Source organism: Acanthaster planci, linkage group LG01 (genome assembly GCF_054643075.1).
Source record: "Acanthaster planci isolate LZ-2023a linkage group LG01, COTS_SCS, whole genome shotgun sequence".
In the NCBI taxonomy this organism is placed as follows: domain Eukaryota; kingdom Metazoa; phylum Echinodermata; class Asteroidea; order Valvatida; family Acanthasteridae; genus Acanthaster; species Acanthaster planci.
Genome location: NC_141777.1, coordinates 30,916,035 through 30,930,496, shown reverse-complemented (window position 1 = coordinate 30,930,496; position 14,462 = coordinate 30,916,035). Strand labels below are relative to the sequence as shown.

The window sequence follows — 14,462 nt, the reverse complement described above, 5'->3', positions numbered from 1 at the left end:
AAGTGGGACTTTTTGTTTATCAGGCTATGAACTGTGACCCTTGTGAGGTCCCCTTGGACGACGTTTCCCCTTTGGAACGTTAATTATCGGCAGCTAACTCAAGACCACAAAATCGATATTCACCAACTGAGTCGCCCCACATGCTAAACCCCAAGTAGCTCACAGATAGTGGAGAGGTATCGAGGTAGCCCATGAAAGGCTCTGTATCTGAGCCTCGGCCTACCCTGATGGTCAAGGTAGCTCGGCCGTCACCGCCGACACCGGGGGTAGCTCTGATCCAGAAGGGTTTGTAGGTATCCCCGTCAAGCCATCCACTGGGATCCGCCTTTGCTACCACATTTTGTCCTTGTCTCCGACGACGGATCACCGACTTCGTGTCAAACCATCCACCGATCACCACTTCGTACATTTGTGATGAATCATCGTTGTGGCTCGACAGTGCTATGTGGACCTGGTCGTTGGCACGCACTGCAAACTCAACGCTAATGGTTTCATCCGACGACCGAGGAAGTGCCGCGAACATAAACTTGTAACCATAGCCACTTGCCTCGAATGTGCTACATCCTGAATACAAAATGAAACAAATTCGAAGGAAAATTGAAACCAAGGCAATTAGTACCACAAATCTTCCCTCGGTACCTCTTCATCACGAACTTTGAGAAAATATACCCCACGAACAGAAACCTCATCAAATGTGGACGGTTGAGAAACCAAATACCGGTATTTGTGAACCAAACCCATGCAGCACCTAAAGTAATGCAGCTCTTGACTTTAAAATATATGCATTGTCTCGGGTGAAAGTCAGCTAAACGTGTCTTATTATCTGCACCTCTTCAAAAAGTTGTGTCATTATTTTTGGCGGCATTTCCAGAGAAAACGTCATGATGGCCGATTCTGCAACCCCTTTTTGTTTTCATTTTTTTAATACATTAAATGCAGGATTTGAGTTGAATGTTTTGCTCATTTACTTGTATTTCAGAAATTAATGTAGGCGACTGATGTGCTTGTGTTATACCTACTCACTCAGTTTTTTTCTGTCTTACATGACCAATTTGTAAACCTCACGTCTGTCGCTCAACGAGTTCCATGAAGGACAACTGGTTTATAAAACTAAAGAGCTATTTTCTGGAAGGGTATCAAGCCATTAATTTTTTTCAAGTATGTAAAGCAACGGCACATCATTAATTTACCTGGTTTGCAGTCCAGCAGTTGAACAACCGCCTTCAAGTCTTCGAATACCACCGTCGACAAGTTGAAGTAAGCAGGCTCGAAGGGTCGGTCCAGTGCGTCGGTGTTGATGCTGCCAAGTCGCACGTCTTGGCACTTGCACGGGTCCCGGTATGGCAACACCCATTTCAAGGCGCTGCTGAAATCCGGCTCCTGTCCCAAGTAGCATACTTTCCCGTCAACCGACGATATTGTAGCCAGGATACCTGTCAGAGTCACGAATCTCTTAGTTTGATATTTTCTTATGAAGCAGTTGCATAGTAGTATTGAGCACAAAATGTGCTTTTGTCAGATGGTTCACTTTTTGTAACAAACTTAATAGTTATTATGTTTGCTCCGTCTATATGTTTGATCATCGGTTTGTCAACCTGTTCGGCCAACTTTATTCTCTGATTTTCCCGTAAATACCAAATTGCGTTCACTGCTTCCACAGAATTAAGAATGCACGCACAAATTCGTTATGGGGGGTTATATAGAAATTAATCGAAGAAAATACAAACTTTTATAAAACAGTATTAAATTGGTAAAGTCTTGGTCACGTGTGGTTGAGTTCTGTTATTCGAGCGACAGTGCGCAAAATGATTTCTCTAATCAGTATGCCTCAAACTTGCTCAGTTTTTGAATTTTCAAAAGTTGATATTCATACAGTGTTTTTGAGATTACATTTTTCTAAGTTAAGTTGCCCCATAAAGATATTTTGCCATTTTATTTTTGTTTATTTTAGGATTTGAAAGTGCTGACAGAAACGGCAGTACGTTCACCGCCTTTCTACTGGGAGGGTCTTTTATGGATCATGGAAATTTAGACTAGGAAATATATTCCCATTTTGCCGCCAAACTCAAAACCTAGATACAACCCTTTTTGCTATCATGTGTTAAAAAAATAGTGTCCAACCTTAATTAGTCCACTTACCGAGCAAGATGAGAGACAATGGATGCTTAGGTTCTCCCATGCCTTGATTATTGTCTCGTTTAGTTCAGTGCCGCGTATGTACGTCGCTTTTACGAATGACATTCACCGCCGTTACCTTGGCGGTATATACATGTACATGTGTTATCTTTTCCGCGCTCTCAGCAAGGCCCGCCTGACTGGACACACGCCATCGTCTGCGTAGTTGTTGAATATTAATAACCTTTATGTCGCCGGTCAAAGCTGGCAACAAGCGATCCTTACCAGCACCATTGTGATGCAAAGAGAGGATTTTCCCTCCATTTTAAATGATGAATTATACATAACGGAACGCAGTATCATGAAGATATCAAGGATATCCTACCCCCGTGCCTTTTGAAATTATCTGGAAAACAAAACAAAAAAACAGGACGATAGAATAAAATTTTACCGTCCCAACTTCAGAAGGCTCTCAAAAACTGAAGGAAAGTGTCACTGGGAAAGCCCCCCCCTCCAAAAAAATGTTAAATTTAACCGGACAACCAAACCACAGTTCAAAACCCGCAGGACACTGGGTACTGCGGGGAGCCGGGAGTGAGAACCCAGTACGTACCCGGTACCCGGGCCGTGAGCCTCTGCGGAAGGTGCACACATGATCTAACAAATTAAATTAAACAAGCGCGCGGGGCAAAAACTTGAGAGTGTACTAATGGTATTCCTAAGTCTGTCAAATCATGTCGAGTGAAGTTGGATTAATTTAGCCTTTTTTGAAAGATTCCTCTGTAAATATGATAGAAAGTGGTGTTCCCATGGTAACGATGGCAGTAATGAGTTATTTTGATGGTCATAATCGAAACGCATTCAGTTTTTGCGTCTGGGTGGGGTTATGACAGTTTTTTTCTGAACTGATTTTAAACTGTAAAAAGAACTCTCTCCCCAAAAGGAAAGTGTACCATTTCTTAAATGGAAAACAAAAGTCGATAACTAACAGTAGAGGGCGGTAGCTCAAACAAGTCGCGCACGAGACCTGAGGGCGCTGAGCAAAGATAGTACGCGCGCGACGAGTACAGAGTCGAGTCACAGCCTAAGGTCACAGCTGTACGTAGTGTGCGACTGTTGATGAGATGCTGTCCCAGTTCTTCATTATTTCGTCACGAGGAGATGTGCTTATCAATAAAGACTGTATCCTTGAATAAGAAAATAGTCGAGTTTCTTTTCAGGAGCTGTTGAAAAAACCATGGCAATATACTTTCTGCTTTAAAATCCCAAATCACATTACACTTTACTTAAGCCCAGGTTGGACGACGTCTACATTACATGTACATCGCGACTAATGTAATGTAGACGTCGTCCAATCCAACCTGGGCTAACTATATACCCGGTACCTTTACCGTAGACTTCATGCCTCAGTGCACAAACCTATCTGCCTGTGAGACTTGTCTGAAAAACCTGTCTGAAAAAGTGTTTCCTGAGTAAGCCTACATGTACCGGTGAATCACATATAGGCCTAATCGGTTCTACTAACTTTTAGTATTATCGCGGTAAAACTCTGTTATCGTGGTATCGGAAACTTTGAATTTTGCATTCCCAGTGAGTTCTAAGTCTATTTCTAATGCTACCTTGCCCTTGGATATCCATTGCTGGGTTCCCATATGTCTATTTCGAAATGGCCAAAGGTGCATTTTAATTGCAAAAGTGCCCATTTTTTCGGAGTCAAATTGCCCTGAAAAACTTTTTGCGTGCATAAAGCGTGCCAGTAGACTTGTATCAATCGTACCAGTATTTTTACCCTCTGCCATCGGGGCAAGTAGCGAATAATTACGTTGGCATTATTGTCAGATTTTTTTGCTTTTCTAAAACAATTTGAAGAATTTGCAATGGATATTTGGAATTTGTAACATACATGTGAATTTTGAATGAAATAGTTTATGTCTCTGAGAATTAAAACTCAGAAAGAAGACATTTTTAACAATTGTTTCAGACATTGATAAAAGAACGAGTCCACCCAAGAAATGAAACTTGCAATACCCCCATATTTATTATTCCTTCAGCAAAACACCAATTTAAGTAATAAGATGAATGTCATAGTTGTTGCTACATTTAAGATTGGTGTAAGCAAGTTCTGGTGAAATAAATGAAGTCCTTTCTGGATTAAAAAGTGTAAGGTGACGCAGTGCAATTGGTCCCATCTCATTCTCTCGGCATTTGGCATCTTTAACCCTTACCCTCCTCAATCCTTCACCTGTTGGAGGATTGAGGAGGGTTAGGGTTAAGGAGACTGGAAAAACGGAGTCAGTTACAGGTAAAATGGAGCAGTATCATAAAATGAGGCTAGTTTGTTACCTTTGAAAGCAGTAGCCATTCTTTCTATCTTTATTTATTCAGGCCTTTAAAGAAACCATTTCTTGATACTGCGATTATAGAGAATCCACCTTCGCTTGTGTACAGCGCGCACGCAGATTTTCTGAGCTATTGTAGAGGAAAATAAATTGAACCACAAACAAATGTTCTAAATCAAGGTAAAAAAAAGAGTTAAACTACAGCAAGGACAGGATAATTTAGGGAGGTGAGTGAGCAATCTTTATTTCGATCTGGAAATGTGATAACTACCGCGATAATAGAGTAACCCGTCCTATGTGCATGGTACGTGTAGTAATGATTTATCGGAATTTATTAACTTTAAAGAAATTCTTATATGTTAATGTAGGGATCCTCATTTTGTGTATTAATTATTCTCAGTGTTGAGCCTGAGAGGGCACTCTTTCAAACATGCCTCTTCTCCTGTCCACCGGGAGTGAATGCAGGTTGGCCAAAACAGTTCAGGGTACCATTTCAGCCCAGTGCAGCGGGTCACGCCACATTTAGAGTATTTTTATTTGTAACTGCAATCCCACAAGTGTTGGGTGAGTTGAACTAATAAGCATGTAAATGTTGTGTACATGCTAATGTACTCCAACACACATTAATCACACGTATGATTTTATACTTTGTAGATTCTGTATATTTATTTAATGTCAATGTCATGAATTGTTTTGAGGAATATTTTAATAGGGCACATGATCAACAATAAATAAAACAGGATCAAAAGGGCTGTTTCGTCTTTCAATTATTTGTGGGAGTCCTCTTACCGGAGGGCACATGCCCCCCCCGAAGGGGACTATACAGCTCCTTCCTCGAGGAATGTGCCACTTGGCGTTACCTCCAAGCTTCCAAGCTTGGAGGGATTTTTTGAGATTTGTTCAACTGCCCCGTGTTAAGGGCCATTCAAAATTTTCAATGTGTTTCAATTATGATTTGTTTCCAAATTGTTGTGACCCGCCTACCCACCCTCATTTTCGATTAAGAAAACTGATTTTTTTTTCACTGGGTATTACACTATGCATGGTGGGGGCCATGTTGAATGCCGTGCTGTGACCATACACATAAAATCCTGTCACAGCGTTCCCTGATATAATGTGCTTCAAGATACAAAAGCTCCATTTTTACATCCCCAGCTGTTTTCCTATTGACTGTGTGCATTTAACTTTGGCTCTAACACTTTCAACTCAAAATATCACATCCTGGACAAAAACTGAAATTGTTATCTGAAGGAATAAAGAAAAAAAGTTTTGTAATCATAAACTCGAAAAATGATGCCAAAATAATCACTTCATATCCACTGTCCAGTGGGGAGGTTTGGGGCAGCATCACAGTTATAGTTGCAGTTACATTATAATTGTATGTACATTAAGTGCCAGGTTCAAAGAGGGCACAGTTCACCAAATGTCATATACCCTGTTCATGTATAGAAAATGCTCCTTACAGTTCTCCTATCAGACCGAGGAGATGGACTTCCCAATGCAGCGGAGGTATTCCTGGAGCGATTGAAGCAGTGTAAAGGGGCAGATCTAGCCCCAGCTGAGGTCCGTGCACTAAAAGGCTGTAGACTGACCTCTTTTTTGCAATAAGTAAAAGCAGTTGATAACAGAAATCAGAGAACTGTCTACATTCTCAATAGGAACATGTACTAGAGTTTACTTCAAACACACCAAAAAACTTATTATAAAACCTGTATTAAATATATACTGCCATATAAGATGTGACAAAAATGAAGGGTTTCTTGTCTGAAACAAATTTCTCAATGAAATGATTCCTACACTCACTTGTGGAATTGGGGAGTCTGTTTACTTAATGGATCAATGCTCAAGTGAAGAAAACTATATATACTACATATAGGTAATCAGTTTTGGAATTGTCAAGGGAGTTACTTCCAATTCCTCCACTGTGATCTTTGTGTCTCCCAAATGAGTAAAACTCGAGGCCATTTTCTTAAGTTGATCAGCTGTTTGGCTACATTTTCTATTTCTCATTCATTTTACTTAGGAATTGGAAGGGAGGTGTTTTGTGCACGTGAAACGCAATGGTCTCTACTTTGTCTGCACAAGCAGGAGTGACCTTGCACCATTTGCAACAATCGAGTTGCTTTCAAGGTAAACTTGGCATCCACGGGCTGTCTTATAAGTCACTTTTGAAACATCACAAGCCTTGAATCCTTGTGGAGTGATAATATGTGCGATTCACAATAGTGCGCCACCAAGAGTTTGCAACACGTTAGCCAATCATAACGCAAGAAATTTGTCGACCCTTTTCAAACGCACATTGGGTCGACATATTTTGCGCATTGTGATTGGCCAACGCATTGCAAACTCTTGGTGGCACACTATTGTGAAACGGCCGTATTGTTAAATCACTGCAAGGCCAACTTGCAGCTGAAAATTTTTCACATGCATCTTTCTTTGAAGTGGCCTTCCACTGAAATACATTTACTGCCTAGAAAAGAAATGGTGGTAGTTGCTTTCAAAAAGTAAAAACTTTAGAAACTTAACCCTAACCTTCCCCAACCACACAGAATTAAACAGTAGTAAAGTGTTCAATTCTGTGGGGATAGGTCTGGTAGGCCCATAACAGCTGGCTTTTGCATTGAGTTTGGCATACCTCAGAGAAACAAAGTCCAACAGCCTCTGTGCACAAAGTCCCATATGGGTGTTTAACTTTGTGTGAATGGGGAAGGTTAGGGCCAGCAACCCTTGGGGGTTAGGGTTAATGAGGTTTCACATTGATTTACACTGTGCAAAAATCTGTTAAAGGCCTTTGACTCATAAGTTGCTCTGGTACGTCATGACTCATTTTCTTAGAGTGGGTCACATATTGTACCCTATCAACCACAGTGGAAAAAGATGCAATACTACTGTACAAGGAAAGGCCTTAAAATGAGGGAAAGAAAGCCCTTCCATTTTGAATTTTGTCCTTGTTCATAGGGTGAGTAGCCTGGTAAAGGACTACTGTGGAGTGCTAACTGATGAAGGCATCAGGCGTAACTTTGCCCTGGTCTATGAGCTGCTTGAGGAAGTCATAGTAAGTGTTCTAGACTATTTGCTCTGAGTCTGCGCAGTGTCCAACTGTTTTGGCTCCAGCTAGAAATTATGTACAGGTCTATGGTAGTGGCTGCTGCCAGTTCTTATAGAATGGTGTGATTTCTAGCCACAGCCAAGTGATTCTGACGCGGCCTTTATAAAGGTGATAATGGATTTCTTGTCACATGCAGAGCAGTGATCCAAGACGTGAACTGAATTGTACACTGTTACAACAAAGAACGGTTTTGTGACTAAAAAATCCAACTTTATTTCCTTTCTCACTGACAGGATTATGGTTATGTCCAAACGACATCCACCAAGTCCCTCAAGCCCTACATTCGGAGTGATGCTGAGGTGGTGAAAGCCGATTCACTAGCTGACGTAGGGTTCCTCACATTGGGTCCTGGCCTGGTAAAACCAACTTTCCTATGTGTCTTATGTGAATATGTACCAGTGCTAGAGCTGAGACCTTTTCTAGGACCAACAAGAAAAGCCTTGGCCAAATCAGCTTGCTGCGGCTGGCAGTAATGCACAACTATATTGGAAGTGGATCCAACCACTAACCATTGGCTCCCATGGGCATATTTCAGATTTCTAGCTGTAGCCACAATTTTCAAATATGGCCTCATAATGAAACACTTAGTATGCTTGGTTCTTGGTAGGAATCAAGGGCAAGTGCTGAGGCTACATTGATTGAGTACTTTGAATGAGTTTTTAGAAATATGGTAAAAACAGCCTAAATAAATGTGTGAGAAATCTACATGTGAAAAACCACTGCTCAGACTTGGAGTCTAAATTCTTTTACCGCCGTGTGCATTGTCAGCCAAACTATTCTGTGAAAGTACTCACATCATGTTAAGCTGGGTACTCCAATCACAAACTGAAGTGGTGAAGGTGTAATGTGGAAAAGTTTCCACTACTTCACTGATACGTGTACTGATACGTGTACAGTACTTTTTGGTGGTGAAAGTGAGCTTGTGCTCATGTTCTGGCACCATTGGTGTATAAGTTTGGGCAAAAAATCCTTCCAAGATACTGTAGAACCACTTTCCACAACCAGGAAGGAGTAGGACACCAAGGCAATGCTGTAGGATGGTGTTCAGCATTGGCAAACAGCCTTGTCAGGGTACCACTCATTCTGAAGGCATCATTTTCAATATCTTGGTTCTTTCCATTCAAAGCCTTAGGATTGTGAAGCAGTGAGTCTGACTTTGCCATCAGGTGGAAAATCTAAGTTTGTTTATTATGTTTTATCCATTTTATTTTTTACTTCCTACAGTTTGGGGCAGAATTCCGGTTTGCGCCAAGCCATGCAGCGGAGAAGCCCATACCTGTATCACCATCATCTCAAGTGAGTTGGTTCAAAGTTACATTGGAAAGACAGTGACTTAGCTGTGGAATTCCTTTTAGTGTATGAGTTGGTTCTGTTCGGTAACATAACTCAGTTAACTATTGAATGACTTTCTGTCTTTTTTTCAGGGTAGCTCCAGGAACGAAGTGTATGTGGATGTAATTGAAAGAATGACAGTTCTCATGACTGCAAATGTAAGTCGATAGGAGTTTTCCTTGTTCTGGATATGTCTAGGTTGTTTCACAGGGTGCTTTGGTTCACGTAAGCCTAGTAACACACCTAACCACTGCATTTATAGAAGTTTGCTTGTATAAGCAGTGTTGATGGCTACTATGGAGGTTTTTATTTCCTCTAACCAGGGGTCGGTGATCAGGAGTGAAGTGAATGGAAGCCTCCAAATGAAGACTTTCATCGTCGGAAACCCAGGCATGTTGTAGCAGATCTTCAGTCATTCATTACAAAGTACATGTATTTACGAGGGCAAATTTCACTGATTTTTTAAATGGCATTCTCCTGCATAATTCAGCTGCTGTTAAATGGAAATAAAAACAAGTGTAGGCACGTGTAGAATGACACAGGAATTCCACCTGCTGCCCCTCCTTTTTTTTCTTACTCCCATAAACAGAGGCTGTAGTTTTATTCAAGGTCCTTGCTGAGTTCAGTGGGCCAGCAGAGCCGCGAAGGTACTGTATGGGTAACCTGTGTCATGGAAACCTACAGTGCTGGTCTTAACCAGTTCATGCCGGGGTGCCCGGAGACATTGGCCATATATGCAAAGCCGAGGTGCCCGAAATCAGACAAAGGAGTTTGGCCTTGTAGCAAAAGACTGTACTCGGAACAAAAGATAGGGCTGCTGGGAATTGCCAACATTTTTCAGTAGTCAATAACGGAGGAAATCCGTCATTGTTTTGAATGATTATACCACTGTTTGTGGCATTCAGCGCAAGGGGATTACCACTAGGGACAAAAGTGCTTCATCGCTCCAGCAATGAGCCATACAATATCGCTGCACACTAATCTGGTCCGCATTTGAAAAGACGCCAGCAGCGCACTGGGCCAGTTTCAGGAACAAATGAAAATTACATAACATCATCCAATCTGGGCTCTCTTTACAAGGTGGCACGCTTGGCTGAAATATTCGGTCGTCAATAGATGTTGTCTGTCAGATAAGAGCAGCCACCAGACAGTCATTCATGCGGGCGTTAACATCCAGTAAAGAAAGTTAAGAATTTTTGAAGAATTTTGAAAACGGAAAATCTTGAAAATCCACTGGGAATAGGTCATGCAACTTCAAATTAAACCGGACAGCATATGGTTAATGAGATCCATCTCTTCTCATCATACTCGCCTTATTGCTTTCCTTTCTCATGCAAGTCCAAGGAGCAGAGGGTCTTGTGGATAGTTGTTTGACAGTGGATGGTGTCTTGCTCAATGAAGTTTGTTTACTAAGCCCACAGTTTTTGGGCTTGGGGTCAGTGTAGCTGCTGATTTTTATGTACCGAGTTGCAAGTAGGCCTATGGATCTGGACAATTCTGATTTACCGGCACTTCAAAATATTAGCACAGATTCAATCTTAGCAATCAGTATTATTTCTAACTTTCCAAACGGCCCAAATATAGACTCACAATAAGTTAGCGTAATTCAGAAGTTAGAAAACAAGAATCAAACTGGACAAGATTTTAGATGATAATTGACATAAGCAATAAAGGGTTGTAACAGGCCCTTGTGGGAATGCTTGCTTATTGGTTGGTGAATAAAAACATGACTTTTTTATTTCAGAGCTAAAGCTTGGCCTCAGCGAAGACCTGGTACTGGGCAAGACGAGCGAGATAGGATATGGAACAGCAGTACGACTCGACCAAGCCCAGTTCCATCCCAGCGTTGACTTGGCAGACTTTGAACATAAGAGGGCACTAACCATTCACCCATCAGAAGGGGAGGTGAGGGTCTGTACTAATCCAAGGAGATCTATTACCGAATCGGCAACATACTCGTGTGTGCATGAATTTTAGCAAGTCATAAAACCCTATTTTCACTCGTCTGGCTAAGTAGCATCTTGCCAAGAGCCATACCACCTGTTCCTGATTGTAGCTCCCCTTCAGTGATGGTTTCAACTTTGTGCCCCCCCTCCCGAAAAAAAATCATTAGTCTGCAGATCAAACGTGGCAGGGTTGGACCATACACCCTCAGTGGTCTCTAGTAAGGACAGAAGCATATATTGTGCTACCTTTTACTTAGAGTGACCATAAAACTTCCACCTCTGTGAGGACCAAAAGTGAGAGCACAGTCAACTTGTGTCCGGAGTTGTGTATTGAAAAGTACCCTTGTATATTGAAAAGTATACATGTATTACAAAGAACTCTTATCAGTAGAAGAGGCTGGTATTGCTGAACAGGTACCACCTGCTTGCAAACGTTGGACCACTCAAGAAATGGCTTTGATTTCTGGTCACTGGATAAGTCTGTACCAGTCATGTATAGTAGCAGGTAGTCATCTCAGGGTCCCTTGTCTGAGGATATTTTTTTTCACTATCAGACCTGTTCAGCTTAGGATTTTTCCCAAAATGTGTTTTTTAAAAATTTGTTTCAAAACCTGATAGTGTTTTTTTTTCTACTCTGCTTAATTCTTATTACATAAGTCTTTTTTGGAGCAAAATTGCTTATGACACTCTAATTCTGATTCAGAGAATCTCAACAGAATTGTAGAAAAGTCATTGACTTATCAATTCTCAGAGGATGTTCAGTGTACATCTAATGATATATAAATGCTTAAAATGAGTCTGATTTTCGATTTCTTTTGAATATTCTAGTGTACCATCATGAGATACAGCATAACAGGGGAACTGCCTAGCCAGCTTCCATTTCATGTATCAGCTGTCACAATAGAGGTGGAAGATAAACAGTAAGCATGCGCTGTACTTTAGTCTAAGAAACCACTGATATATTATGCACAATCTCAGAAAAAATTAAGGAGAAATATTTGCTTGCTTTTTTTGCCCAGATGTCTTGAAGTCCAGCTTGAGGTTAACTGTGACCTCCCATCATCTAGCCATGCTGTTGATGTGGACGTGCATCTCCCTGTTCCCAAGGCAACCACAGAGTAAGTCAAAGCAAAATTGGGGGGGGCTTGTCCTTGAAAAAGGCGGTTTGCCGACCCTTTTAGAGTTTGTCTAGCCCTCCACACATCTATGCTGTGATCACGGAGCTTGAAGGTATTACCGTCCATAAACTGTGGCATGTCAAGAATGCCGTGAGCTGGTTTTTGCTTGTATGTCCATTTTGCCAATGTTGTGTTATTTACCTGTCGCTCTGATGTCTTCATTCAGTGTGACTGCGAGTGTCTCTGCAGCTGGCCAAGCAGCCGAGTACAAACCTCAAGAGAAGATCTTCACATGGACCATTAAGAAGTTTTATGGAGCATCCAAACTCAAATCACGAATCCGAGTGAGTGAATTCCCCCCCCCCAAAAAAAAAATATTGAGTTGCAAATCATTGGAAGATATAGTTCTCTCATGAAAGTCTTTGATGTTTCCAAATGTCTGCAACATTTGAGGATATTAAGCAGACAGTCACCATGGTTTAACACCAGTTTAAGAGCTTTAGTTAAACTTAAATCATATGCTAGTGTCTTTGAACTTGCTCTTGATTTGGAAAGACAATCTGAATTTATTCAAGTAACAGTAGAGCCCATAGCCTTTTGTTGTGCCCTACTGGGGTTCTGTATACAGTGGTACATTTCTCCCTGTCAAACGATTCATTGGTCATAATAAATGTGTGGATAATTGTGTTCTGTTCCACCTTTAGATTCAACTCTCCCAACTCCACCGAGCCACAGTTATGGAGCTTGGTCCGGTCAGTCTTCAGTTTGAAATCAAGAACTTTGTCAGTTCCCATCTGGAGGTCAAATACATGAAGCTGTTTGACCGTCAGCATTCCTACGTTCCTTTCCGGTGGGTCCGCTACGTCACGCTCAGTGATTCCTACACAGTACGGCTGAGGTGACAGTGGACAATAATTGAGAAAAACAACATTGCCAGGATGTATACTGTATGCAATAGTACATATATGTATAGCTACCGATCGTTGTGATACTGAGCCAATATTGTCTTCAGGATTCCATTCCTCAAATCAAATGTAGTCGTCCAGAGCTCACAGAAAGTTTCAAGATAGCAAAGATGGATCAAGTTAGTGCAGTTATGAGCAAATGCCAAGGAACACTGTGATGATGGCCACATGTGGATTGAAATTTTACACGTTGGGCACAGCGATCTCATGAGGACGCATGAGGCATTTTTTTACCATTTAGCTGGAGACCACATCTTTCCTTGGTTATTTGGGTTCTTTTGGGGGTGGGGACTGAGTGAATTTTTGATGGGGGATGTGCCCTCCCAGTAGTGGTGTACCCAGCTGAGAGAAGGTGGCAAGCTCTGGCAGGTTTGTTTCATCGGAACTGAAAGCGCTGTAATTTTTAGAAACAATACTACCTTCCATGGGGGACTCTGAAGGGTGGTGAGTGATCTATTACGGATGAAAAAGCTGGACAGTCACAGTTGGACAAAATCCCCCCCCCAGCCCAAGACCTGGTTTTTGCCATTGTATAACAGCCTCCAGAAACTGTTATTGATAAATTATGTACAGTGCTTGCATTTTCTGGGCTTATTATTGATGTAATCATGCTTAGATGTCAACATAGTTGAGCTTTGGATTTAACATTGCCATTGACAACACTGCGCGTTGGTGCAGTATAATTCAGGTGGAACAGAATATTGCCTGAGGGCACGGACAATTTCTGAGTTTGCTGAGTAGTCCGTTCACAGTGAGCAATTTCCGCATGTGGATGCTAAGGTGTGGTCCAGATGCAGTGAACTGCCGTGCCAAACCTAAATAATTTGAATTAAACACAAAATTGAGCAAGGCATTAGCAGCAACGTCTTGACCGTTAACTTGTCACAGCAGTACCCTTTGGCCCCATGGGGTTTGCCACACTACATAGACAGGTATTACCGTTCTGAATGGTAGTGGCACAGTATTGTTCTAACCGCTGTGGCAAATATAATGGCATTCGAAATCCACCTGTGATGCACACATGCCGAGTCCCTTTGTATGATGGCCATAATGTAGTATTTGGGCACTTGATAAACATCAAATTTACCTAGCAGCTGTTGGAGACAAAACAAATAACCGAATAGCTATGGAAATACAGAGAGTGTACACGTATATGCATGCCACGCTGAACAACAGGTGTTAGCTAGCAAAAAATGCACATCATAAATAAACGTTGATGAGTTTACCAATATGCCATGCTGTTGCTGTGTGATTTGCGCATCGTTCATTTTCCTTTGGCAATGTAGCGAATCAATACCTGTTCTAGAAGTTATGTTAAAAAGCATTTGTTGCCTTAAAGTGCAAGTTGCTGGATTCCCAAACTCAATGTGGACAAACAACTGCAGTTGGAGGTGTTACTGATGATGAGGTTGTCTACTGCAAAATGCATCAAAGCCCTCGTACATCTATGCTCTGCTGACAAAAAACTACATGTATTTAGTGGATTTTCTAATGAACTGTGGGGTGAGAGGAATTTCTATATGGAGAGGAGCAGAACA

The 14,462-nt window shown here is 41.5% G+C and overlaps 2 protein-coding genes across 2 annotated transcripts; one reads left to right on the top strand and one right to left on the bottom strand.

The window, feature by feature from the left end:
- Positions 1–52: 52 nt before the first annotated feature.
- Positions 53–2,470, bottom strand: LOC110976746 (uncharacterized). Its single transcript, XM_022230309.2, has 3 exons — positions 2,140–2,470; positions 1,191–1,433; positions 53–564 (listed from the first exon to the last, which is right to left on the bottom strand). The coding sequence occupies exons 1-3, from the start codon at positions 2,177–2,179 to the stop codon at positions 80–82; spliced, it is 768 nt and encodes a 255-aa protein (XP_022086001.2). The 5' UTR covers positions 2,180–2,470; the 3' UTR covers positions 53–79.
- A 693-nt stretch (positions 2,471–3,163) lies between these two features.
- ap4m1 (adaptor related protein complex 4 subunit mu 1) lies at positions 3,164–14,155 on the top strand. Its single transcript, XM_022230288.2, has 13 exons — positions 3,164–3,297; positions 5,932–6,017; positions 6,478–6,584; positions 7,413–7,509; positions 7,797–7,919; positions 8,788–8,859; positions 8,988–9,053; positions 9,219–9,285; positions 10,640–10,800; positions 11,670–11,761; positions 11,861–11,959; positions 12,186–12,303; positions 12,664–14,155. Exons 1-13 carry the CDS (start codon positions 3,240–3,242, stop codon positions 12,859–12,861), a joined length of 1,344 nt encoding a protein of 447 aa, XP_022085980.2. The 5' UTR covers positions 3,164–3,239; the 3' UTR covers positions 12,862–14,155.
- Positions 14,156–14,462: the final 307 nt, after the last annotated feature.

Excerpts from the sequence above, each read along its gene's own strand:
- ap4m1 (XM_022230288.2), top strand. The coding sequence starts at position 3,240 with ATGCTGTCCCAGTTCTTCATTATTTCGTCACGAGGAGATGTGCTTATC. Across the intron at positions 6,018-6,477 it reads CAGATCTAGCCCCAGCTGAG|GAATTGGAAGGGAGGTGTTT; the intron begins GTCCGTGCACTA and ends CATTTTACTTAG. Across the intron at positions 10,801-11,669 it reads TTCACCCATCAGAAGGGGAG|TGTACCATCATGAGATACAG; the intron begins GTGAGGGTCTGT and ends TGAATATTCTAG.
- LOC110976746 (XM_022230309.2), bottom strand. The coding sequence starts at position 2,179 with ATGGGAGAACCTAAGCATCCATTGTCTCTCATCTTGCTCG. Across the intron at positions 1,434-2,139 it reads ATTGTCTCTCATCTTGCTCG|GTATCCTGGCTACAATATCG; the intron begins GTAAGTGGACTA and ends TGACTCTGACAG. Across the intron at positions 565-1,190 it reads ACTGCTGGACTGCAAACCAG|GATGTAGCACATTCGAGGCA; the intron begins GTAAATTAATGA and ends TTTTGTATTCAG.